Source organism: Hoplias malabaricus, chromosome 1, assembly GCF_029633855.1.
Source record: "Hoplias malabaricus isolate fHopMal1 chromosome 1, fHopMal1.hap1, whole genome shotgun sequence".
NCBI classification, from domain to species: Eukaryota; Metazoa; Chordata; class Actinopteri; order Characiformes; family Erythrinidae; genus Hoplias; species Hoplias malabaricus.
This window is the reverse complement of record NC_089800.1, coordinates 18,888,838-18,915,065: the sequence shown is the minus strand read 5'-3', so window position 1 is coordinate 18,915,065 and position 26,228 is coordinate 18,888,838. Positions and strand designations below refer to the sequence as shown.

Here is a 26,228-nt window from a genome sequence, read left to right as displayed (position 1 = left end):
CACTGACTGGCACCCATTGTGAAACATGAACAAGCTACACTGGAGACAAATAGCAAGGGCTAAACACCATTAAATGTTGTCCGTGGGTCTTTCCTGTGCTGCCAAAAATTAGCATATAAAAAATGAATGCTAAAATAAGTGCAAACTTGCCTAGACTTGGTTTAATAAGTTTTTTTTTTTACCATTTAATCTGTACTTTATTTACATTTAGAAGGCATTTTCAATGATACTTAGAAAATAATATACAAATAAAAGGACGTCTCAGTTTGTACACAGTGCAATAATTACATACAGTGCATTTACTAGGACATCTCTATTTCAGCATTGCATGAGTGGTTAGGTAAGAAGTGGTAAGAGAGTAGACTGTATAGAGTCTTTTTTAAAGTTCCGCTGAAATTGTTGTTCAGAGAGAGAAATAAAAAAAATAAAAAAAACACTCTCTTCAGCCCTACTGGAGGGTATGTCATATATGTTTTTTTTTAACTCCTAAAAGCCAGATGAACCTTCTTTTCAATCCGACAGCATGAACATAAAATGGCCTGATAAGTAGACCAAATTCCTCCTGATTAGAACAAGAACATGTTTAGACTGTTGAAAAAATCAGTAATATATTAACCTCTAAGGTCAATAGTCCATTGTCTACGCTGATGCTAAAGCAGCTCCATTAATTCTAGTGTCCAACTCTACAAATTTGTGAGTGATTAATTATAATAGAAAGGATTGTGACTGGCATTTTATTCCCCAAGTAGCTGTCATTATCGACAGTTTCCAGTGCCTCTGTCACTTCACACAGTGTAAGTATCAGGCCTTTTTTTTCTTCTTTTTTTAAAGAGTTAAGAGGTTTCGATAAGGCTGTGACTTTATGTAAATAAACAAGTGTTTTAACCTATAACTGGACAGGCAAGGATGTACAGTACATTACATGGACAGTCCTTATATTTCAGTCCAACCTGAGCAAGAGAGGACAAATCATCCGGATAGTCCTTGCCCTCTTAACCCCTTTCTCTTAAAGGGAAATTCCACTGGTGTTTCAGAATTTCTACAAAATTCAGTTTTATAGATGTAACAAAATCATTGTGACTGGCTTTTTCTTTTTTTTTTAATAACAATGGCCATGGCTGGTTCCAGAGGTCATGCTCGCGACGGTATCATATACAATATATGTCATGCTTCTGAAAAATTGTCTTTGGGCAATATTTTGCTGTACAGTATATTGCATTTATTGCATCTCTACAGCATTAAAAAATATTGGTTATGTTTTAGGCAAAGTCTTAAACACTAAATTGATTCCCTACAATGACTAAGATTCAGTTTTGCAGAAATTTGGAATATTTGGTGGAGTTGCCCTTTAAATATGTTCTCTCTAAGGAGTAGGGGTTTGCAATGGCTTTCATTCGTACTCTGGATCTGCAGAAAAAAGCTCAACAGGACAAGAAATCTCCTGTAACGTGTTCAGAATACATCTACACACATTACTTCTATGAGGATACTTGTGGGACTTGTCATTGCTGCCGGTGCGTGTGTAGAAGTGTACAGGAAAGGCGTGTTTGCACGTGTGAGTTTGAGCCATCTCTGCCTCACTTTTCATCCTCGTCTCCCTCGCTCATGCTGCTGATGGAGGCTGAAGCTCCTTTCGGGGACGATGGCGAGGGCGGGGAGGTTCGGGGGACGACCCAGCGGGACGGTGGTGAGGGCGAGCGGGACGGAGAGAAGTCTCTGGGTGGGCTGCTGCTTGGCGAGCCTCCAGGTGAGAACGCCTGGATCATACGGCCACTCCGCTCCTGAAACATCTGCTTCTGAGAACAGGAGAGGAAAAAGAAACAACACGCTATGAAAGAGTATATACAACAAATGCTTTGCTGACACTTTAGCCACAAGCTGTTCAGTCTGAACAGAAATGGTCTTTACGCTGCTGCTCACGTGTTTCACAAACTCTTTCTAGTTGGTAAATATTTATTAAAGTGCACTCTTCGACATAAAACTGGGTCCTCTGAAGCAGCTGCACATGAGTTTCACTTTGCCATGCTCAATGCCAAGCATTAGATAGAGTGACGTGAAACCTTTGGGCTGTGCAGCACTTGTACTTTATCTACACAGTAATGAAACTTCATCCAAGCTGGGAGCTGGAAATCCCAAACCTCTATGCCCTGTTTCATTTTTTACTCCAGTGCACTTGCATGATTAAAAGACAGCTTTCCTGGACCATGTGACCAAAGGATAAAGAAAAGCTTAAGCCCTCGTGGCCCACACTGCAGATTCTGTGGGACTTTCTACAGAACACCCACTCACCCATGTCCCATCAGGACCAAACAGCTCTAGGAAGTTCCCGATGAACTCGCGAGATTTCTCCTCCCATTTCTGGATCAGGTCATGGCTCTTCTCCTCGACCCTGTACACAAAGTGCTTGGACTTCTCCTCCACCGTCCTCACTTTCTCCTTCATCTTGTCCACCTGGTTCTGCAGACGGTATTTCTTCTCCTACAAGGGACGTTCAGGAGCATGGTTTGGTCAGTGATTAGGCACAAACTCCTACATCTAATCAGACTTTTGAGTTTTCCATCATATATCACAAATCTCGTTACATTGATTGTTTCACCCAATTTCATTAAAAAAAAGTAAACACGCCACTTCCCCCAATCACTTGACATGTCGTTGCATGTTCTATATATATTCCAGTTGTAACAATCAAAGATAATTTGGAACATTTTAAGAATAAATGATTACATTAACCCACAATAGATTTACGTTAAGTGGGATGATCTAGGCAGCTAGCTTTGCTGAACAAAATGGATACTGGTTTATTTACTATATTTCTACAGTCCTTTATGGGGCAAACAATCTGGGAGCAGCAAAGGGAAAAAATCTGGAGACAAGTTAATAATATATTTGTGTTTAACCAAAACCTTAAACACTTACCCCTTTATGACACAATAATAAAGAGAGATAACAGATCCAGTTCAGTCACAGTCAGAGATTTCAAACCCAGGAAAGCTGATAATATATTTACATTGATGTAGCTGACATTGAGTTCCTTGGCTGTGTATCCTCTCTGCAGGTTTCGCCTGGCATAGACATCATAGTCCCTCACTATCCGAGTGATCAGGTCAGACGTTGAAATCCCCTCTGTCCTTTGAGTGGGCACAAACATCCCTGAGACACTCACATGTGTTAGATATAGAAACACACACACACACACAAACCTCATGCTCACTTAAGAGAAGGGCTTTTTCCTCACCTGCCTCCTTAATGTGTTTGTACACGTCCTCAGATCCAGCTGAGGAGTATGGAATATCGTCATGTGCCACAAAGTCAATCTGAGGAAAATTCAAAAGGACAAATCCATCAATTCTGCAATCACACATTAAGGTCTTATCATTCCATTAAAGTAAGGATAAACAGATGAACATACACTGTGTCACTGTATAAGGTTTTAACACACCTCTGCTACAACATCAGTGTCTGACCTAAATAATGGCTGAATGCAGTCAAATCCTCATAGTAATGTTCTATTCTCTAATAAATATATGGCCGTAAAACAGACCTTGTGTTTCTCCAAGAACTCTTGAGTGAGCGTCCATGGTGCATCTCGCACCACTTCATCCACATATCGACAGTGCCTTAAAGCTTCGTATCGCTCCTCCTCTGTCATCACCGTAAAGCCCTTGTACTTGTGAGTGAGCTCATCACTGCACACTGTCCATATCAATATAAACAATTACAAGCATTTTATCACATATTAAAACATTTGTAAATAGACAGGTTGGTTTATTCTTTGTTTGGTATAAGTATGGAAGGAAATCTGTCTCGTCAGACTTTGAAATATTACCACCTTTGAATTTGTATCACTGAATTATTTTGCACTGAAATTATGCATCTGATTTATTTTTTCTGTCATATCACACGCTCTGTTCACAGGGCCATTACAAAAACATTTCCACAGTAAAATTTCTTCATCTTCAGGACATCAATAGTCTGTTATATTGTGTCTTTAGTGAGTCTTTCAGATTTCTGAGACACTTTGAAAATAAAGAGATAATATCCGCGGAAGGAAGCTAAACGTGTAGTTTTTCCACGGTGTGGAAGTTGGGTTCGTGTTTCGCCATCTAGCGGCGACAGAATCCAACTAGTGCAGCATTTAAGGTGAAAGAGAAAATCCAAATGAATCGATTGCTCGTCCTTGGTGACCCGAATATGTTTCTGAATTTTTTGTAGCTCGTATTTTGGTGTCTGAATGTCGTACCGAATTTGAGCAACTTCGAAATATATTGTTTGAATTTTTTTAAGCTTGAATTGTTTTTATCTGAATTTATTAACCTTGAATAACAGTGAAAACGTGTTCTTGAAAATTCACGAGTTCTGTTCAAGAGCAATTATATTCAGATGAATAATTTCAAAGCAAAATATTCAGAGGTGTAAATCTGAAGACTTAAATTCAAAAGCAGCAAAATTCAGATACATCATTTCAGTGCAAAAAACAATTCAGTGCTACAATTTCAAAGGTGGTAATATTTCAAAGTCTGATGAGACAGATTTGCTTCCATATATAGGAACATGAAACAATACCTCCAACTATAAGGTAGGAATTGGGAAAAAGATTCTTGGCCTGCATCAGAGCTCGGGCATGTCCAGAATGGAAAAGATCAAAAATTCCATCTGCATAGACTCGCACGGGCCTGTCCACTGTGAAGAGAACAACTTTTCATTTTAGTGCCTGCTATAAATACGTAATTAGAGAATATGCCTAAGTATGGTATCATTGTTAAGTTCTATTTTCATTCTTTCTGTTTTTCCTTCTTTCTGTGCTTTATATATAGGACACGACTGGGGTCTGGAGTCTATTTTAATTCATGCATTCATTCATTATCTGTAACCCTTATCCAGTTCAGGGTCGCGGTGGGTCCAGAGCCTACCTGGAATCATTGGGCGCAAGGCGGGAATACACCCTGGAGGGGGCGCCAGTAAACTGGGTTAAATTGTACATTAATCTTAAATACATTCATGTAGTGAATGTGTGAGTGTGTGTCGCCCGGCGAAGGACTGGCACCCCCCTTAAGGGTGTGTTCCTCTGACCCACCCCGACCCTGAACTGGAATAGCAGTTACAGACAATGAATGAACGAATGACATACATGTAGTTATGACAGCGTATGTCATACGGTTATGTGTAAATAAAAAAGGTGCACTCTGTAGCTAAAAACACTAATAGCATCCATCTTGAATTTTGGATTCTAGTGACCAATTTTTAAATGCAAATGTGGAATACAGAAACAGCACAGGCCTGGTTTACACCTACCATTAACATCCTATCGCTGTAAAATGAAATGAAACTAACGTGTAATTTATTATACATCAGCTTTACTTTCTAAACTGCAAACACACCCCTATAACATAAAGGCCTATCATTTAAAAGGCCTATAAACACCCCATTCAGAACTAAGGATGTGAAATGATGCCAAATACGTCTTCAGTGTTTGACTAATATTTGAAACTTAAATAACTTCTACTACCCAAACCAACACCTACAACTCAATTGCACTCGCATCAGTCACTGTCTTTCCCTTCGTACTTTCTTGTTTTACTAATCCTTAGCAAAGACTCCCTGTCTGGGTTCCTGTTGTGTGGAGTATTTTGTGAAATGTAAGGTATGAATGGGATAATCTGGGTCATGGTCTGTATGGGAAAGCCAGTGCGCCTTTCAGGCCCCTTGGGCCGCCATCCCAGAGGTACAAAGGCACAGCTCATTTAACTATCTGCTCCTGACCTAGAAAGACCTAAGATTAAGGGCTGAATCTAACTTCAGAATGAAGGTGGAGAGGCACGGTAACGCAGAGATAAAGAGGAGGGTGAGAGAATGGCAGAAGGAAAGCACCCTGACCGGGAGTGCCAAGACGGGCCTGTTCAACAGTCAGTTTCTCGTGGGGAGCTCGACACTCGCAGCTCGTCTCCTTGGCAAATATAGCAGGCTCTGTGAGTGTCTGAAGAAAGAAGACAAGTGTGTGAGCAAACCAACTTTTCATTTGCAGTTACTAACCAATGACATTTTGTCATGCATGATATGATTTTTAACAATAGAGGTCAAAAAGTATGATAAAGTATATTAACTTTAGACACAGGGCTCGTTGTGCAAGTACATTCTCTCAAAATATACATACGTACAGACAACTGTGACGTCACATCCATTCAGTCTTTAGACTAATTTACATGTAAACCACACATTACAAGTGGAAACATTTCACACCATTTTTATTCATATTTAAATTAATCTAGGACAAGTGCGCCCAGAATATCTTCAAGAAAGCAACTCGTATAGTTCAAGTGACCTACATCTTATATACTCAAATCGATGCCCTAATATGGAAACTAACTGGAATTTACTGCCTGGGCTACTGATGGTCAGGCAAGGCCTTTTTATACTGACGATTGATTCACTTGCTAACAGGTTCTCTGTGGGAGCCAGGGTCTGATGACTGATCATTACTGGAGCATGAGAGAAGAAAAAGGACACACATCCATACACAAATGTGATAGCACCAGGACGTTCAGACAAATCAATCTCCCGGCAAGGATCGCTTGTGACTACAAACGAACACCAGAAACAGAGATATATCTATTCAGATATCTTAGTACAAATTATATGACATATCAACCATTACGAGAAGTAAACCTATAGCAATAGTTTTGAAAATATGAGATTCCACAACTGATAGAGGCAAACAAATGAATCAAATTATATTGTATACCTGCAAGCATGAAGCCATGCTGTGCTTCCTTGTGACCAATTTGATCTAAATATAGGAGATAGCTAATGTAAAATATTACAAATCACAAATACACAACTCAAACTACTGCCTGTAAAATGCTTTTACTCTGGCTTTTGCTGTGTTGTTATATTGCTAGGTAGGTCTTTCAAAGCACTAAAAATTCTACTGTAAATTTGATGTGACCAGGTTTAAAATTGGACAGAATTATTTATCTGTGTATATATATATTTTAAATATTAATAGACAATACGGTATTTTGTATTGTAATCTTTAAAATGACAGCAGGGAATTGATACGATGGTAACCATCTGTGCGCTCATAAGAAATACCTGAGGGAGTGTCTCCTCGAATATCAACAAAAACATGCCTAGCTGCATCTACATTTCCACTGACACAACACCATAAGATTTATTCCATCATCCCTTTTAACTGGTAAAATCCAGCTAATTTTAGATGGCTAACATGGGCCATGAAGCTTAGGGCCCCCATGTCCAATGCAAAATATCAGCTGGAGAGTATAACTCCTCCCAGCACATGTCTTTGGTATTATATTCTCTGAAGTGACAAAGCACATGAGAACTTGTTTTTTTTTTAAAGATTTGTATATCTGACTGATATTTCAAAGACATATTTCATACTGTTTCCATTCATAATAATAATATGCACATAAAAATACTGGCCCACAATTTAAAAAAAAATAAATCTGTGCATCCCTAGCAGTGTATAAATAAAACATCTCCACAGTAACAGGGATGTAGTGCTTGAATGATGCTGTAGAGCAGAATGGCTAAGGTGAGGGGGGGGGGGGATGAGAGGAGAACAGAAGGGCAGTCTGCAAACTGATGGCCGCCAATCGATCGGCACCTAAAAGAGCAGCTTGAGCAGCTTGTGCTGAGCCCCACTCCTGGCACTTACAGAAAACATCTGGCACATGCGGGGATTAAACTGCAGCTCTCCGTGGCTTAATAATAACAGAGAGAGGGCCAGTTCGCATAATTATAGCTTATGTACACAGCCGCACTCAGTGGGCCACACATGCATCCTCTAACTGAAATAATGTAAAAACAACAACAACAAAAAAATGGAGCAGTGGTTACTCTTCTTTGGAATAAAAGAGATTGATTTAATATATAAACAATTTTAAATTATAAAAATCTACCAAAATTTCACCCACTAATATAGAATGAAAACTAAGCTGCTCAAACAGCCTGTGCTGTTTTGTGAGGTCATACATCTGACTAACCAGCCAGTTTAGACCCCATACACATTGAAGTTATAAGGAGTGTCACCACAATGGCAAGCCAATCATTTCTTTTGTATTTACATGCATCAGTCTTAAAGGCACAGTAACAAACGTCAGCAAAATAATTATATATATATATATATATATATATATATATATACATAAATCCACACAGACCACACAGACTTGGTAATTTGGCCTCAGGGAAAATAATGAAAATTCAAGAAAATATATAGAACAGGGAACCTTGAATGGATCATTCAGAACAACCTTGACAAAATGACAACACCCAGCCTCCATACATCACCAAAAGAGTGAGAGAAAAATAAGACACTCTCTTTATCGTTCATTGCTCTCACATTAAAACACAAAACCCCAAATGACGTGCTAATTCTCTCTCCTCACCGTGCGAGGCTGGGGGCAGGTGTGTTCCAGCTCCTCCATTTCTTCTTGCTGGAGGCTCCAGAGACAAAAGGCTTCGGTTCCACCTGTCTCTGACTCAGCATCAGTTTTGGAGCTGCGGTTTCCCCAGTTTCTGAAGCTGTAGTCCTTCAGGACCGAACCTGAAGCCTTCTCCCTCCAACACTTCTGCCTCTTCTGCCCCTCTCAGACCCTCCCTTCTGCCCCTTCTGTCCCACTCAAATTAGAGGACAACAGTTTGCTATCTAGCCTTTAAGCATCATTGGCTGAGTCTCAAACACTCCTATTCCCTATGTAGTGCGCCATTAAGGGCTTACAACTATGGCTTCTACACATAAATATTCCATTACATGTCTAATGTAAGGGCTTTATTTAGCTGGTTAAAGGTGCACTACTACATGTCTGCAGTTTTGATGTGTAAGTCTGCTATTTCATGACCTACATAGTGCACTAGAAATGGAACAGGGAGCCGTTTGGGACTCGGACGTTGTCTCCTCGCTCCCCATCACAACAAGGAGAAAGGCGAGCGGAATTGGGGGCGGATCCAGGGCCGTATACGCAGAGAGAGGTCCAATCAGCGAGCCCGCCTTCTTCTCTTATTTGTATATGAGAACGTTATTGGACGAGCCTAGCTGTAGCACTAGCGCTGCGTTCCCGAATACACATGGCTCTGACTCTGGCTCTGCCTCTGCCTGCTTGTTTCTTGTTTTAACCCATTCATAACCAGTGGTTTAGTTTAATAATCTATAACACATAGCTCGCTCTGAATATTTATATTAATGTAATGTCAAAGGAAATGTAAAATTCAAATACAGATAATAGATAATATTACTCCCAAATTTATAGATACGCCCACAAGTTTTAGTGTAAGAAATGGGGTCAAAAAATTGTACCTCACAAAACAAAGTGCGTTCATAAGTAGTTTTTTTTTTAATTCAGTGGACATTTTTAAACAACAACTTTAGTATATTAAAACATTAACACATAATTGTCTATATTTTTAATTTATTTATTTTAAAATAATTAAATAATTGATTAACAGTTTTATATTTATATATTTGTTTTATTTGTTTGCTTGTTTTTAATTCTTGTATATATTTTTTTAAATGATCTTATCAATATGAAACTTGTATAATAAATCTGTTTTGTGAGTCTTGGGTTGTCTTCGTGCCTTACTGTGCAGTTTATCCATATGTTTGTTGTAATTTACCGCAAATGAGCTGCGTGTCCTCGAATGAAAACTGCTATATAAACTAACATTTAAATGTATTCTTGCTTAGTAGTAAAATATTGTAGTAAACATTTACCCCTCAGCTCGTTATTTTGTTGTGTAAAACAGTGCCATCATGCTGAGGCAGAGAGAAAATGCAGCGCCCACTGGATCTGAATTCTGATTGGACGGGTCTTCGCTGCGACACTTCCGACATATGAGTTTCCCCGGGAAGGTTTGGCGCGTAATCTGTTGTTTTGGTTTAGTTCTCGTATTTACTGATATATTTGATATTTTGCCTCTCTAAATCAAATAAAAGAGATGGCCCCGGTTTCAAACCCAGATAAAGATGCGGACGGCGGGGATTACGGTGAGTATTTGTTCCGTCTTTAACGGGATTCTCTGACTGAACTACTTGCTAACTGGGGTTTGTGGAGCGATTCCTAACCTTCCATGCATCAAATTTATTTAAAACACTTATTCACACACATATTTAATACACTTTTTAACACTCATTAATAAGGTTTGTTTTGTTGCTGCAACTAATGAATAACAATTTTAACGTAATACAATTCGGTAACCTTCATACGAAACGATTTTTAACTGAAATTGAGCCGGTGTAGTTCGCACGCGAAGAATGGGCTGAATCCCAGATTACTCTGTGTTTTCTACGATCTTCACTACAATGAGCTAAACGTAAAGTGTAGTGCACCTAGACACTGTTTACCAGAGGACACATTTGGGATTCAAACACAACTGCGCAGTTCCCTCCAGGGTGTGGGGAGCCTTAGAGAGAGAGAGAATTTCTGAATTAGTTTGTTTCCTTTCAGTTTGAAACGCCACTTTACATCGGACATTTTATTCACTCTGACTAACTTTTAGCGGTTACATTTTGAGTTTTCTCACGAAAACCTTCTGATTTTGGACTAAAATTCCAATTGTTCTTATTGTTACTGTTATTATAGTTATTTGTAATAGTATTACAGTTATTATATTTTGTATTTTCGACTGCTAATGTGTTGTATTGTGTGAAGCTAAAAGTCCAGGAGGTTTCTTTACCAGCTAAACCCTGTTAAGTCATTATAAATTATATATATTATAAATATACACATTATAAATATGAGGACTATCTGCAATAAATCAATTTATGTTTTTTTGGCATTAAAATCTATAAATAATGTAACATATATCTTATGTATAAATATATATATATAATTATATATATGTAACCTAAATAATATAGAAACAATTGTATATATGTGTTCCCCAAGGTTCAGTCCTAGGCCCTATTCTATTCATCATATACATGCTGCCACTTGATCAGATCATCCTCAGCCATGGTCTTAATTATCAACAATTATCATTTTTATGCAGACGATACTCAAATATACGTGAGCACCAAAAATACCTCCACTCTGCCCCCCTCTGCCCTTATTTCATGTGTTCAGGATCTGAGACACTGGTTGCATGCCACCTTGTTGAAACTCAACACAGAAAAAACTGAAGTCTTGCTCGCTGGCCCCAAGTCCGCTCTATCAAATATTTCTGATATCACACTTAACTTTGATGGTGTGGCTGTCTCTAGTTGTTCGCAGTTTAGGTGTACTTCTCGACTCCTCTGTCTTTTAAACCTCATATTAAGGCCCTAACCAAAACATCCTTTTTCAATCTACGTAATATTGCTCGCTTTCGTCCCCTGCTTTCTGTTAAGGACGCTGAAATTCTGGTCCATGCTTTCATTTCCTACCGTTTAGACTATTGGAATTCTCTCTTCATTGGCCTTCCTTCTATGACCATACACGTCCTTCAGTGTGTTCAGAACTCTGCTGCTCGGGTCCTCTTTAATCTAAAAAATCAGCTCATATCACCCCTGTTCTTCATCAGCTCCACTGGTTACCTGTCTCTCTCCGTATTCAGTTTAAAGTTCTCCTGCTCACATACAAAGCTCTGCAAGGTCTGGCTCCAGCCTACCTTTCTGAACTTTTACACTCCTACTGTCCTACAAGATCACTGAGGTCCTCTGAGAGCAGTCTTTTGTCAGTACCAAAATTTAAATTAGTTACCAATAAATAGTAAACTTATTATTGTTATTTTATATATATATATATATGTATGTATGTATATATATATATATATATGTATGTATGTAGTGTTAAAATAAAACAATTCCAAACAAGACTAGTTTTGCCAGGCAGCCAGACGTTGCAAAGAATATCTATTTTTCAGAAAATGGCTGGCATTCATTCATTCATTTATTCATGTGGGTCCAAAGTCTACATCCCTCTTGTTAGAGAATAAGATTATCGTTTATATTTGGGTAGTGTCCTGTTTTCAATGACTGCCACAATGTGCAACATCTGTTATGTTTCAGCCGTATTTCATGTGACACTCTAATAAACTACAGGCTTTGCATATATAATATAAATCAACAGGGAGAAAATGTTTTGGTGGAACTTAAAACATGAAATATGATTCCACTGTTGTCATTCACCACGATCGATTAATCACAAATACCGGACTTTTTCTTCTTCCCTCTCCTCTCTCATATTTTTTGAACATTTGTGGTACTATGTGAATACTTTTATGATGAAAACTGAGTGGACTGAACGTAGCTTCTCAACATAGGAATTTATGGATTAATATTCCTTTGACACAGATGCTACAGACAGTTGTGGCATTGCAGTTTCCCGCTCCAGAAGAGAGAAGAGGGAGAAAGGGGGCCGCAAGTCTGCTCTGGAGCAGCTCAAGAGAGCCAAGAAGGGTGAGAAAATAAAGTATGAGGTGAGTGACAAGCTGAGGGGTATGTATGTGTTTGAGTGAGAGTGTATTTGCTTGCTTTTCTAAAAATGAACTACCTACAGGTGGAAGATATCTCCAGTGTATATGAGGAAGTAGATGAAGAGCAGTACTCCAAGCTTGTGCGGGAGAGACAGGATGATGACTGGATCATTGATGATGGTCAGTTTGTTTGGGGGTTTTTGGGTTGTGGGTGTTTTTTAATTTTTTTTTTAAATGAATAAAGATGTTATTACACTCTGTAAACGTGATTAGAAGACCCAGGCCCAGTTATGGAAAACGGGTTATATTAAAATGCAGTATAATAACATGCAGGCCAACTGCACACAACAATTTCATGTGAATTTTACTTGATATATTTATTTTAAGTTACTTATGTTTCCTACATCAGATGGAACTGGCTATGTGGAGGATGGCAGGGAGATCTTTGATGAAGATCTTGAGGATAAAGGTCTGGAAAAAGGCTCTAAAAGTAAGCTATAAAAATGATTAAGATAACAGCTGTTGTTTTATCTCATAAATATCTGCCATCTACAATAATTTTCTTGTACACAGGTAAATCAGGTAAAGGGGGGGAGTCAAAGGACAGCAAGAATGCCAAGAAAGTGTCTGTCAGTAAACCTAACAGTATCAAGAATATGTTCATGAACAGCAATGTCAGAAAGCCTGCTGAGGTGAGTCACCATTGTCTCTAAGTGCAGAACAGTGTGTGTTGTTCCTCTCGTAAAATACATTTAAACACAGAGGACTACATACGCAATAATGATGTAGTGAATTTTTTGGAAGTTATAGTATTCATAGTGTTGTACAGTCTCTTTGTGAGAACATTTGTTCTCTTCATGCCTGGGTTGCAGAAAGATGTGGACCTTTCCAAAGATGATCTGCTGGGAGATATTCTACAAGATCTACATTCTGAGGTGAGGTCTCTAATGATGATGTCTTTTCAATCCTAAATGCAGAATAATTGACACTTAATATTTAATGGGTACTTGGTGCATTTTCCAGAAACCAATGCTTCTCACTCCACCACCAGTCATTACCTTAAAGAAAAAGAAAACACTGGGATCCCCAATGAACCCCTTTTCGGTTAAACCACAAGCTCCTAAGGTATTGTATTTTTTCAACATGTTTCTCAGCATTTGTGCTTTATTTGGCCAGGCAGGATTATGTATAGCACACATTTCATACATAACAGCAATTCAAAGTTTTATTAAATAAGTATGGAGATATTAAATCAGTAAAAAAAAAAGTTATAATTATAAATGTTAAATTGACTATAAAATACCAGACTTTCCTTATGACTGATTTTCCCTAGTGGTGGTAATAATTTCTGAATTCTCATCTGAGGGGACAACAGCAACAATAAATAAATAGATTTAAAAACAAAAATAAAAATTTAAACAAGTGTAAAGAGAAATTAAGTATTAAAGCATAATAAGCTATTTAAACAGTTATAATAGTGTAATGAAAGTAGTGCGGTTTCCTCAGCTCTATCGTTCATTCATTTATTCGTTGTCTGTAACCGTTTATCCAGTTCAAGGTCAGAACCGTACCCAGAATCACTGAGGGCAAGGTGGGAACACACCCTAGAGGAGGCGCCAGTTCTTGGCAGGGCGACACGCACTCATTCAAACCTATGGACACTTTTAAGTAGCCAATCCACCTGCCAATGTGTGTTTTTGGACCGTGGGAAGTAACCGGAGCACCCGGAGGAAACCCACGCTGACATGGGGAGAACACACCAAACTCCTCACAGACAGTTACACAAAGGGGGATTTGAACCCACAACCACAGGTCCCTGGAGCTGTGTGACAGCAACACTACCTGCTGCTGCGCTGCTGTGTCACCCTTAAATCTGGAATTCATTCATTCATTATCTGTAACCACTTATCCAAGTCAGGGTCGCGGTGGGTCCAGAGCCTACCTGGAATCATTGGGCACAAGGCGGGAATACACCCTGGAGGGGGCACCAGTCCTTCACAGGGCAACACAGACACACACACCCATTCACTCACACCTACGGACACTTTGGAGTCGCCAATCCACCTACCAACGTGTGTTTTTGCACTGTGGGAGGAAACCGGAGCACCCGGAGGAAACCCACGCGGACACAGGGAGAACACACCAATTCCTCACAGACAATCACGGGAATCGAACCCACAACCTCCAGGTTCCTGGAGCTGTGTGACTGCGACACTACCTGCTGCACCACCGTGCTGCAAATCTGGTATTGTTAACTGTCATTTTAGTTTAGAAGTCTTTAGTAGTGTGTCTGTCTCATCACAGGAGACACCTGCAGTCCCAGTATCAAAACCAAGGCTTGCAGTGTCGCGTCCCCGACCAGCTGATCCCTCACCCCGGTCTACCCTCAAACCAGCCCCCTGTGTTCAACCCAAGGTGGAGGAACCAGAAGAAGGTACTATTTGTAGGGTTTTTTATTTTTTTTTTAATATTATTTACACTAGTCAATAAATGTATATTTTCATGTGTTGAGAATTTCTTAGCTCATAGTTTTTTTCTTCCAGTTGCTGATTCATTAGAGTTTGATGAGGTAGACTTTGATGAACCAATGGAGCTTGGGGCTGGTGTTGAGGAACAGAAGGAATTGGACGTTAAATTGGAGGCAGGGCCTGAGCCAGTTGTTAATGTTGAACCTAAAATTGAGCCCCAGGACGAAGTTTTCAAGTGAGTTTACTTGCACACCTTGATCTATGAAAAATATCAATATTTCCACTTCCATCGAGAGACTGCTTTCAGTCTTGCTCTTATTTTCACAAGCTTTGTTTTGTTGGGTCATGCTGAAATTACTGTGGTTTCCCCTCTTTAGACTGGGAACAGTGGGAGGCTGGGAGAAGATGGAAGAAGAAGTGGCTGATGAAGCTCCTTTGGAGGTACAGGTGGACTCTAGCCAACTCCCACTGGTGGAAGGGCCTGATGGAGACATGGTTTTCCGTTTCTACTGGCTGGATGCTTTTGAGGACCAGTTCACCCAACCAGGCAAGACTTTGTACTTCTTTACTGTTGATGTAGTATATTTTTTCCCTCACTCCATACTGTGATAATGACCTGAGCAAAGCTGATCTGACTCTTTAACAGTTTCTCTTTTACAATTCACCATGTTTTTAGACTACATTCACATGACCAGTTTGGATTGGCACAACTTGTTTTCACGTTTTAACTTGTTCTAGAGTAGATAAGCTCTCTGATATAGTCCTCTAAGATTCTGCATTTGCCTTGACTTGACCCTGGCTTATCCTGGCTGCAGGGGTGGTGTATCTGTTCGGCAAGGTGTGGATAGAGTCAGCACAATCCCATGTGAGCTGTTGTGTGGCTGTGAAGAACATTGAGAGGACTATGTATTTCTTGCCACGAGAGCATGTGAGTTCAGATATCAAGTATATTTAAGGACGGTGAGACATGGACTAAAAAAGAGTGTTATTGCAAATTTAATTATGATGGTTTTATGTTTGTGGTAGTTTTCAGTGTGTATATATATATATATATATATATATATATATATATATATATATATATATATATATATATATATATATATTTTTATTTTTTTTTTAACAGAAAGTTAACCTGGCAACCGGTGAGGAAACAGACATTCCTGTTGGAATGATGGATGTGTACCAAGAGTTCAACAGTGTCTCTGAAAAATTTAAAATTATGAAGTTCAAGTCCAGGGTAAGTGCAGATGCACTTGGTTTTGTCTCTGATAGTCATAATCTTTTTTCAATTAAAATAATATTTGGTGGTATTTTTTTTCTGTTTTCTATCAGAAAGTGGAGAAGAACTATGCCTTTGAGATTCCAGATGTGCCTACACAGTGCGAGTATCTAGAAGTCAGATACTCTGTGAGTGGATGCTGTTGGCAAGATCTTTTATTACCTTTGATAAACTAAAGAGAAAATGATGTCAGTGTGATTAGATATGCTCGTGATTTTTGTTGAACGGTGAATCTTCTAGGCTGAGATGCCGCAACTGCCCTCTGATCTGAAGGGTGCCACCTTTTCTCATGTGTTTGGCACCAACACTTCAAGCCTGGAACGCCTTCTTCTCAGTAGGAAAATCCATGGGCCCTGCTGGCTTGACATTAAGACACCTAGTGAGTGACTGTTGTGAACTATTGACAAACAAGTATTGTTGTTAAATGCTATTACAATTGTTGATTTGTACTACTCCTTTAACTACTATCTTTCTTTCTCTCTTTCTCCTCTTCTAGCTCTGAGCAGTCAGCCTATGAGCTGGTGTAAAGTGGAGGCCATTGTTATGAAAAGTGATTTTATTTCAGTAGTTAAAGACCTGCCTCCTCCTCCCCTGGTGGTCATGTCCATCAGCCTGAAGACTGTCCAGAATCCAAAGACTCACCACAATGAAGTAAGCCCATGGAAGGTTTGATGTCAAAAGGATAAATGCTCCTTCAGAAGATGCTGACCAATTTATCCCTCTCTTTTTTTTGCATTGTATAGATTGTGTCCCTAGCTGCTCTTATTCATTATAAGTTTCCTCTCGACAAAGCTCCTCCACGCATCCCTTACCAGGCTCATTTCTGTGGTGAGCATCTTCTACAGATATGAACATTTTGTGGTTGATATTATTAATACCCCATTTATTTATATAACTATTTATGATTTCTAATGGTTGCTAGTTCTCAAGTGTACCAAGCAGGGTTGAGTCTTTCCAGACAGTTCAAGATCAAGCTGCAAAGAGTTTGCTTTTCCTTACACACTGTCCATTAGACCTTATCCTTATTCACATTGCCTGTTGTTATTATTCCAGTTGTGAGCAAGCCCAACGACTGTATCTTTCCCTATGACTTCAAAGATGCAGTAAGGAAAAAGGTGAGGTGTTAATCCCCCCCAAGTCTAAATGTCAGTCTTAGTCCTGTGTTTTAAGTGCGATTGGACACTTCCTCAAACACATTTTCTCTGTCTTCATTTACTCAGAATGGGGCAGTGGAGATTGCTGCAACAGAGCGCACCCTTCTAGGCTTCTTTTTAGCCAAGATGCACAAGATAGATCCTGATGTTTTAGTGGTGAGTTCAGTTGTTGATAACATGTTTCAAGTTCTGATATCATCATATGATGGTGGCTGTTGTAGCGGTAATTTTTATGACCTATCGTTTTAATCACATCCTCTTAGGGTCATGACATACTTGGCTTTGACCTTGAAGTGCTTCTTCAGAGAATTAATGTCTGCAAGGTACCCTTCTGGTCCAAAATTGGGCGACTGAGAAGGGCAAACATGCCAAAGCTTGGGGTGAGAATAAACAACTCTTTGATAAATTTAACATGAGGGCATAAGAGTGCTTTCCGTTTCCTTACATTTTCCGTTCTCTTTTCAGGGCCGTGGTGGGTTTGCGGAGAAGAGTGCTGCTTGTGGACGACTAGTATGTGACGTGGAAATCTCTGCTAAGGAGCTGATCCGGTGCAAGAGCTACCACCTGACGGAGCTAGCAGCCCAGATCTTGAAGACTGAGAGGGCTGTTATACCTCCTGAGAATATCAGAAACTTCTACAGGTCAGTTTGAAGCCTGTGTTATATCAGTGCTCTACTTGGAGCCCATGAACCATTGCAGCTTTAGGTTACCTCTTGATACTTTCATAAAAGGTCTCCTTTAGATAATAAAGCTACACGGGCTTTTGTTATGGAGCAGTTAAGGCTGGACAATATGGCCAAAATTTATATCACGATACATATTTCTTAGCTTCTGTCCGAAAAGAACAATAAGAAAGTCACAGAAAAATCTCCTGGATAAAACAAGAAACATGACACAGACAAGCCTAAACCTCTTGGCTTTGTACGTTTTAATGTTTTAAAATAAATTTAAATAGAGTGCATTACAGTGCCCTGTAATGAATGTCAATCAGTGACGGATGCAATAAATAACATATATTGGATATATGTTTAAAAATCATTAATTGTTATTGAAAAATGAATATAGGGATTATATATTGATATTGAATTATTGTCCAACTCTAGGTGCAGTTACTAATGAAACAGTAAATTTGTTTTTCTGCCAAACACCTTGATAATAATATTACTGTTATACAATTTAATCAATTAAAATTATTTCAGTATTTAATTTTCTGAAGCAATGCCACATCTTACACAAATATCTCTTCCCTAGCCCTTTCATGTTTCTGGGATCTTCCCCATTTTCATTTTTTTTTCTTCTTGACTCTTCCCCAGTGACTCTCCTCACTTGCTCTACCTGTTAGAGTTAACATGGATGGATGCCAAACTCATTCTGCAGATCATGTGTGAGCTGAATGTGCTTCCGCTGGCACTACAGATCACCAACATTGCCGGCAATGTCTTGGTAGGCTCCAAATACTTGGGCTAATCTCTGTATTATACCTTTGATGCTGAAGTAGGATCTGCTTTGATGCTATGCTCAACAAAATCTTTGTTAGCTTTCCATCTCTGTTGACCTCTGTGCATTTCTTCACAGTCCCGTACATTAATGGGTGGGCGTTCAGAGAGGAACGAGTACCTGCTGCTCCACGCCTTCCATGAGAAGAATTACATCGTGCCAGACAAGCATTTCTTTAAGAAAGTTCAGCACGAGCATGTAGGAATGCCTTCTTTTTTTGTACGCAGTACGGTTCGAAAGACTGAGACCGCTAGTTCAAAATGTTACTATTTTGCTTTCCTTTCAAATACATCCTTTTTAAGATTATATTCACAGTGTAAACATTTGAATATTAGTTTCAGCATAGGGTAGCATTTGGTGGTTCCTTATGCTTAAATAGAGGGGCCTAACAGCAAGGAGTTGAGTTGGAATTAACTCCAAATATATATATTGATATTTGATTAACGTCAATGTTACAATGAAAGAGATAAAAACCATAACACGGTTAGTGTCACAAATTTGCTTACTTCTGGATAAGGACTTATAAACTTTAGCGTAATAATTCATATTTGTTTTATTTTTGTCAAAAACATCATCTTTTAAATGGACAAAATTTGAATCCCACTTATAATCTGTCATTTATAGCATCAGTGTTTTTAACATTTTTTGGCTTCTCTGATATTAGGGAGAGGATGAGGATATGGACCAGGCCAAAGGCAAGTCTGGTAAAGTGAGAAAGAAGGCTGCGTATGCTGGAGGCCTGGTGTTGGAACCCAAAGTTGGTAGGTATTTAAGTGCACTGTGACTTTAATGTGTTGTCATTTTGTGCATGTGTCCATTTATCAGAATTCTTTATACTTTGCCTCCAGGTTTCTATGATAAATTCATCCTGCTGCTGGATTTCAACAGTCTGTATCCGTCCATCATCCAGGAGTTCAACATTTGTTTCACCACTGTTCAGAGACAGGCATCTAGCTCTTCCAAGAAAACTGAGGTCTGTGTGCCTGTGATGAGGAAAGGGGATTTTTTAAGGGGAATTTTAATGTCCTTATAGTAGTTTCAGTGCAGAAAGGCCATAAATGTCTCTATTCTAGCAGGAGGATGATATCAGTGAAGTTCCAGAGCTCCCTGATCCAGACCTGGAGATGGGTGTTCTTCCAAAAGAAATCCGTAAGCTGGTTGAGCGCAGACGACAAGTCAAACAGCTCATGAAGCAACCTGATCTAAACCCCGACCTGTATCTGCAGGTAAAAGGGGGAAAAAACACTGTTCCCTGTTTCTTCACACACTTTCATTTGAGTCTTTTTCATTCATTCATTCATTGTCTGTAACCGCTAATGCAATTCAGGGTCACGATGGGGCTGGAGCCTACCCGGAATTACTGGGCACAAGGTGGGAACACACCCTGGAGGGGGCGCCGGTCCTTCACAGGGCGACACACATTCACTCACACACTCACAGCTACAGACACTTTTTTCAGCTGCCAATCCACCTACCAGCATGTTTTTATTTTTTTTTGGACTGTGGGAGGAAACCCACATGGACACGGGGAGAACACACCAAACTCCTCACAGCATTTGAGTCTTCTCTCTTTTTATTAATATGTTTTATGAATGTTTAGACATTTTTGTACAAGCTGTATTATTTTTTTCCATTGCCTGCAGTATGACATTCGACAGAAGGCCCTGAAGCTGACTGCTAACAGCATGTACGGATGCCTGGGCTTCTCCTACAGTCGCTTCTATGCCAAGCCTCTGGCTGCGCTGGTCACTTACAAAGGCAGAGAGGTATGTAAACTAGTAGTCTCGTTCAGTGCTCATACTCTGAGGAAATGTCTGTCTTGTTTATTTATTACCACTAAAAATATTATTTTTCATCTGTCAAAGCCCAACAAAAATGAGCTTTGCTTTAGTGGTGATTGAAAATTTTAAATGCTCCAGCTCCACTTTTGACGCACAGCCAGAAGAGGGCAGCGAAAACTCATTTTTCACCCACAAGACCTGCGTCCCTTTTTATATTTTTATTTTATTTTGTTATTCATTATTTCCAAGGCCCTTTTAGGTCATTGGCTCTAGTTTCACTCCACCCATCATGAGCCAAATAAAGTTTCTCCTCCCTCTTTTGTGTATTTAAGCCTTAACCAACTGTTTGAATCTCTTGTGGTGTTTATACCATTGAAAGTTCTTCGCCATAATTGCCAGCTCCCTGCTCTTTTTCCTTTAATGTGGCCAGGCTTGGATGGCCCATGGGGCTGCCTGTAACAGAAACCACTATGCATTCATGTTCATTTAATCACCCTCTCTTCTACGGCAACAATGCCGCTTGGTGGTGTGCAGCATTAATCTGCAGGGAGTGAGCCATTAATTGCTATCAATTTGCACTGGAGTTGAGTTCTACACACAGGTTTCAGGTTTGCTCTGTATGCCTGGTGTTTACAGACTTCTTAGCTTGTGCTCTCTCTCTCCCTCGCGTGCGCTCTCTGTCTCTCTCTCTCTCTCTGTCTGTCTCTCATGGAAATTATATTCATAACCCTGTTGCACTGGACATTGGCAGCTCTGGACATGCCCTGCACACAATAGAGGCTGCTGTTGAGTGGCCTGATGTTGAGCCTCTCTGTACATGCTAATACAGAGCTCTCAGCTTAAGCGAGACCGGTCTGGCTCTATGGCACAAATTACTCTAATTACTCCCATTATGATACATGCTCACTGCTGTCAGCTGGTGTGATAGGGTTTTTTTTTTTTTTTTTTTTCTCCCCTCCACCTCTCCCTCCGTTTGCCTCTCTTCCTTTTGAATGGAAGCGATCATGGTAAAAGATGCGCTGGTCTTGGGCACACCCTTTCATTGCCCTACATTTGGCCCATCTTGTAACACAATTTGAATCATCAGGTTTCCATTTATATGAAGATTTAGTGGCTTTATTTATAAGCGCAAGCGACTCGAATACCGCCATCTCCAAATGCTTCAGTGCAGTGGATATCATGTTTGCCATGACGATGAAGCTGCTTGATTTGGCCCTTGTGTGTATTCCCTAAGCCTGTCTCGTGTTTCCTGCACCATCGCCTGCAGTGTAGTATCAATCTTGGGTAAAGGGATTGACCCTGCTTCCCTGCTGATTCCTGAATCCAGGCATATGAAGTGGTAGATGACGACTTGGCATCCATAGCTGAGGCAGTGATAGTGAGCACAAGAGAGAGAATATCTGATTTAAAGAGAGAGGAGCAAGGGCTAATTTGTTAGCCTTACGATATAATTAACTGCCTCTATGTTTCGTTTTTCACATAATTGAACCAGCACTGTGTCATTATGTTTGGCGAACAGTTTTATTTCATTGGTTACAAAAAATATTTCGGAGGGTTTATGTTGACGTATTAATTTAACTTTGAGCCAAATGTATAGAATTCTTCCTAAGAAGTTGTATCATAGGCTTATGAATGGTCTGTTACAATCATAACCTTTACGATATTGACTTCTGCTGGGGAAAAAAAAAAAACTCTTGCCAAAATCTCTTGTCATTGCCAAAATATCTGCCTGACTTTTGCTTCGGTTTTAACTGCTTTACTCAACTCACTGGTTTAAAAACAAACCTGATGGGTTTTGAGACTCTCTGATCTTGTTTCTTGTTCTCCATTGAGTTTGGAGCAAGCGAAATTGCCTCAGAGCTGAGCCACTGACCCATTTCTTGATGAGTGCAGGGAGTTCATGTTCTCAGTTCTGTTTTTCTCTTGTGAATTTGACAAGACAGAAACGGAGACACTAAGCAGAATGTATACCTCAGTTATTTGGATCTGGGGCGGGAAGCCTTGGGGAAATTCCCCACCAAGCCAGTCAGCAAGCCCTCCTCGGGTTTAGTGTTTTAACTAGCGGAAGCGAAGAGCCGCTCTGAGCGCTTTGACCTTTCTGGAGAAACATTTGTTCTGGTGCGAACCCTCTGCTGCTCTGGCACGTCAAGTATGACGTGGAAGCAGGGGGTTAGTATTACATACTGAGGGGTCTGTCGTGATTGATGTGGCTCTGTTTTATTTTGGGACCCTTTGTGCAGAGACCAGTGTGAAGTACGGGGCTTCAGCTGTGGGATGGAGGGGAGGGAGCGGGAGCCGAGGCTAATCGAGTGATGTTTACGACTTCTATCGTGTCAGGCTGCTGATGGTTGGGGAATGTTAGTGAGCTTGACCTTTGGACCAGCCCTGGCCTCCTCTTGGCCTTACTCAGGGGAGTTAAAGAGGGAAAACTAAACCCCATTATCTAATTATTGAGCTCCCGGTCTCGTGCTGTAAAACCTGCTGACCTTGGTCTGCAGCTGGAGGATAGCAGACCCAGCCTCATATGCATGGAGACTTGAAGAGGGAGGATGAGCGAGGTGTGATCTAAGTAAATTCTTCTTCATCACTGTGCTTCTGTGTTTGCATTTGCCAGAACCACAGAGGTCATTTTTAACCTTCCCAGAATAAAATTTAAGTTGCAGGCCCTGGTAGTGCCCTATGTTTATTATTGCATGCAGGACCAACCCCTGAGTCTTCGGTGAAGTATTTGCTCCTGATATAACTGGACTTAACAAATAGTCACGGGACAGAGGAATATTGTTTGATTTCAGAGTGAGGGAGATGGTTGACCTGTTGAAAATAACAGCTATGTGGCTTTCTGTTCAAGCGCATTACCTTTTTATTTAGACCATCCTCAAGCCTGTTGATAAGCCTGTTGTTAAGTCTCTTTCAATGTGGAACCTCTTGCATGGAGAATGCCCCCATTCTTAATGTTGTTAATGTTGTCTGAGCATAATGGATTTCAGTGTCGAATGGGAAAACGATGAGGCAACATGATATAACTGGAGGGTGGATTAAAATTGACTTCACTCTGTCCTTAATGAGGTAGCTTTTGTAAAGTGGAGTCTTTTTGTGACATTCTAGACTCCTCTATGAATAGACGCTAAGGATTTATAGCACTGCGTGTGTTAGGATGTCCCTTTCTATTGTCCTTTATAATAGGCTTTATTAGATGTGAATACAGTTTGGGTGTGGTGCGACGCTTCAGGCCCTCTACACTCTTAAAGTAAGAGAGTGTAGTTTACATATGTAGAGCAAATTCCCAGATCAGAGGCAAAAATATGTCTAAAAATCATAATATTGTTGTTGAAACATTTTATATTGCGATATATATTGATAATGAATTATTGTCCATCCCTATTGTGGATAATTATTTATTTTACTTAAGTGAACTATATAACTGACCATCCCCCCCCCCTTTGCATATCAGAAGTGGTTCATTAAAATGGTCCAGCTGTAATCAAAGAATCATTCAAGCATTGAGGTGTTTTTCCAGTTGGTAGTATTCCATATATAACCTTTGGTTTACTAAAGAACCTCTTTTGAATTCTAGGGCTATTAACACAAATTTGTTTGCAAATGGTCAATAATGGAATAGACTGGACAGTGCAATTGTATGATATATGAGTCAAAAGATGATTTAGATGAATAGGTATGTGTGCATGCTCAACTGTCCATACAGATCAAGTGTGTGCGTGCCTGTTGTTGGCTCTTGTGAGGCCACTGGTAGGGAACAGGATCTGATTAATATGTTTGTGTTGGGCCAGAGGGGTTATGCAGGAGGGCTTTCGAGATGGGAATGCAATGGTCTTTTGTGTGATATTTTTACCCAGCTGTGGGGTTGGGTTCACTGTAACCTTCTGCTTTGGATGCCAGTGTGCTCACTTCAGTGATTTCAGGCGGTTGTATTAAATCAGAGAGGGGATTTGTGGGACATTGAACACCACGCCGGCTCTGGTTCCATGAGACCACTACCCTGGAATCTGGCCCATATAACCGAGGTTATGGGATAAGTGTTAGTGTTTGAAACTTTCAAAATTCTTTTTTTTTGTTTGTTTGTTTTTGTTTTGTTTTTTTAGATGAGCCAGTTTTTGTAAGCATTAATATGCGTTTAGTGTGTTGTATAAGTGTAGGTAGTGCATAAACAAGTGCCCAAGACTGATATATAATCACAATGCTTGTGCATCATTAGGGGCCCAAGTGAATCAATGCATCCCATGGCTCCATTTCATTCACACTGTATTGAAACCAGATTTGATGCAGGCATGCAAATGAATACTCAAGCATTTGCCTCCAGAAGTTGGTGTTGCTCTGCCTCTAGCTGGAAGTACAAAGTCAAAAAGCTGGAGTACAATATCTGATGCAAACCTGATATGCCCAGATATGCTGAATTATCAACAATGGGGAAATGCTATAACAGTAATTCCAGACATTGCCAAACAATGTTTATACAGATATTGTTGCTGTAAATTTTCTTAGGTTTACTTAGAGTATAAAATGCAATATCAAAGCACTAGTGCCATGTTGTAAAGATGCTGTGAACATCTGACACCACAGTGGGCTGCTTTTTTTTTTGTCATTTTGACATTGTTTGCCTGGTGCTTGGAAGCTAGCTACGTATAAATCTCCAAATGATACAGACACAGCATTTCCCATAGGTCAGAAATAAATCTTGGTGGTGTTGGGTGACGGGTGCTGTTATTTTAGTATGTACAGATATCCAAACTTATATTGATATATTTACAGTTTAATAAGGTGTTGAAAGAAGGCAAAAGGTTTGAAAGTGTGTAGCATTGAATCACTCAAGTGTTCATTCACAAGCAGTAGATATTGTGAGATTTTTATATGAAGGTTGCTGTAATTTATACATGAAAGTATAATTGGAATGGTTTATTGGTGAAAATGGGACAAAATGCAGCATGTGGGGGCTGCACAATTATAGCGTATATGTGGACACAACTGATCAATATCAAATTATGGCGTTGCATCTTCATATCATCCTCCTTCAGATCCATCACTTATAATTATGCACTTTATAGATTTGTCCATTTTCATTTGTCCATTTAATTGGTTTTACCACTACTTTGCACGTGTGTGTGTGTGTTCAGAGCCATCAGAGCGGTGGATAGAGAGATGACAGGACACGTAGATCACCCTGACAGTGCAGTGTGGCTCTGGCTATTTCAAGCAGAGGACTGTCATTCCTCAAAATGCTTTTCAGAAGCATGCTTTTCAAAACAATCATCAGTAGATACTTTCTTTTACAAGGTTTTTCATGCCCCTCTGAGACTTAAAATGCTTGCTATGAGGTGGATCAAAGGCCTAGGAAGCTGGTCTCAAAATGACCAGATGTGAGGGTAAAACAGTGAAAATAATGTCTGTCAAGTCTGGCTGTTATTAGTGGCAGTATAAAAGCAGCTTTTAGTTTGTATATTCAATAGTATCCAGAGAAGCTGTTATTAAATAAAATTATTTGTATATATATATATATATATATATGTTACAATGACTGGAATGCTAACACTGTATAAATAGAACACCAGTAATTTAACAAGACCTTGGTTACAGCCACTCTTAGTGAAATATTGTAGTTTTTACATTAGATGGTTTAAAA

General features: G+C 39.7%; 2 protein-coding genes across 3 annotated transcripts in view; one reads left to right on the top strand and one right to left on the bottom strand.

Moving 5' to 3' along the window:
• Positions 1-154: 154 nt before the first annotated feature.
• Positions 155-8,581, bottom strand: pcyt1ba (phosphate cytidylyltransferase 1B, choline a). Its single transcript, XM_066677277.1, has 8 exons — positions 8,409-8,581; positions 5,875-5,974; positions 4,564-4,680; positions 3,542-3,693; positions 3,236-3,314; positions 3,008-3,150; positions 2,290-2,478; positions 155-1,796 (listed from the first exon to the last, which is right to left on the bottom strand). The coding sequence occupies exons 1-8, from the start codon at positions 8,445-8,447 to the stop codon at positions 1,578-1,580; spliced, it is 1,038 nt and encodes a 345-aa protein (XP_066533374.1). The 5' UTR covers positions 8,448-8,581; the 3' UTR covers positions 155-1,577.
• Positions 8,582-9,828: 1,247 nt separating this feature from the next.
• The window catches only part of pola1 (polymerase (DNA directed), alpha 1), a 50,056-nt gene continuing 33,656 nt past the window's right edge, over positions 9,829-26,228 (top strand). The window contains exons 1-26 of one of the 2 annotated variants that reach the window (XM_066663845.1): positions 9,829-10,003; positions 12,290-12,414; positions 12,495-12,591; positions 12,821-12,901; positions 12,985-13,103; positions 13,284-13,346; positions 13,435-13,536; positions 14,716-14,845; positions 14,955-15,114; positions 15,257-15,426; positions 15,695-15,807; positions 16,006-16,119; positions 16,215-16,289; positions 16,402-16,540; positions 16,658-16,812; positions 16,905-16,989; positions 17,215-17,276; positions 17,382-17,471; positions 17,579-17,695; positions 17,781-17,956; positions 18,629-18,758; positions 18,891-19,010; positions 19,477-19,573; positions 19,661-19,785; positions 19,889-20,038; positions 20,456-20,578. In XM_066663845.1, coding sequence (XP_066519942.1) covers positions 9,955-10,003; positions 12,290-12,414; positions 12,495-12,591; positions 12,821-12,901; positions 12,985-13,103; positions 13,284-13,346; positions 13,435-13,536; positions 14,716-14,845; positions 14,955-15,114; positions 15,257-15,426; positions 15,695-15,807; positions 16,006-16,119; positions 16,215-16,289; positions 16,402-16,540; positions 16,658-16,812; positions 16,905-16,989; positions 17,215-17,276; positions 17,382-17,471; positions 17,579-17,695; positions 17,781-17,956; positions 18,629-18,758; positions 18,891-19,010; positions 19,477-19,573; positions 19,661-19,785; positions 19,889-20,038; positions 20,456-20,578 — 2,967 coding nt within the window. In that variant the 5' untranslated portion in view covers positions 9,829-9,954. Of the gene's footprint in view, positions 10,004-12,289; positions 12,415-12,494; positions 12,592-12,820; positions 12,902-12,984; positions 13,104-13,283; positions 13,347-13,434; positions 13,537-14,715; positions 14,846-14,954; positions 15,115-15,256; positions 15,427-15,694; positions 15,808-16,005; positions 16,120-16,214; positions 16,290-16,401; positions 16,541-16,657; positions 16,813-16,904; positions 16,990-17,214; positions 17,277-17,381; positions 17,472-17,578; positions 17,696-17,780; positions 17,957-18,628; positions 18,759-18,890; positions 19,011-19,476; positions 19,574-19,660; positions 19,786-19,885; positions 20,039-20,455; positions 20,579-26,228 lie in introns of both variants that reach the window. The other variant, XM_066663764.1, reaches the window with a different exon arrangement.

What these genes read in the sequence shown, in the direction of transcription:
- pcyt1ba (XM_066677277.1), bottom strand. Translation starts at nt 8,447, where the DNA reads ATGGAGGAGCTGGAACACACCTGCCCCCAGCCTCGCACG. An exon ending in GGCCCGTCTTGGCACTCCCG is followed by an intron (nt 4,681 to 5,874) that starts GTCAGGGTGCTT and finishes TTCTCTTCACAG; the next exon opens with TGGACAGGCCCGTGCGAGTC. An exon ending in TTCCTACCTTATAGTTGGAG is followed by an intron (nt 3,694 to 4,563) that starts GTATTGTTTCAT and finishes TGATATGGACAG; the next exon opens with TGTGCAGTGATGAGCTCACT.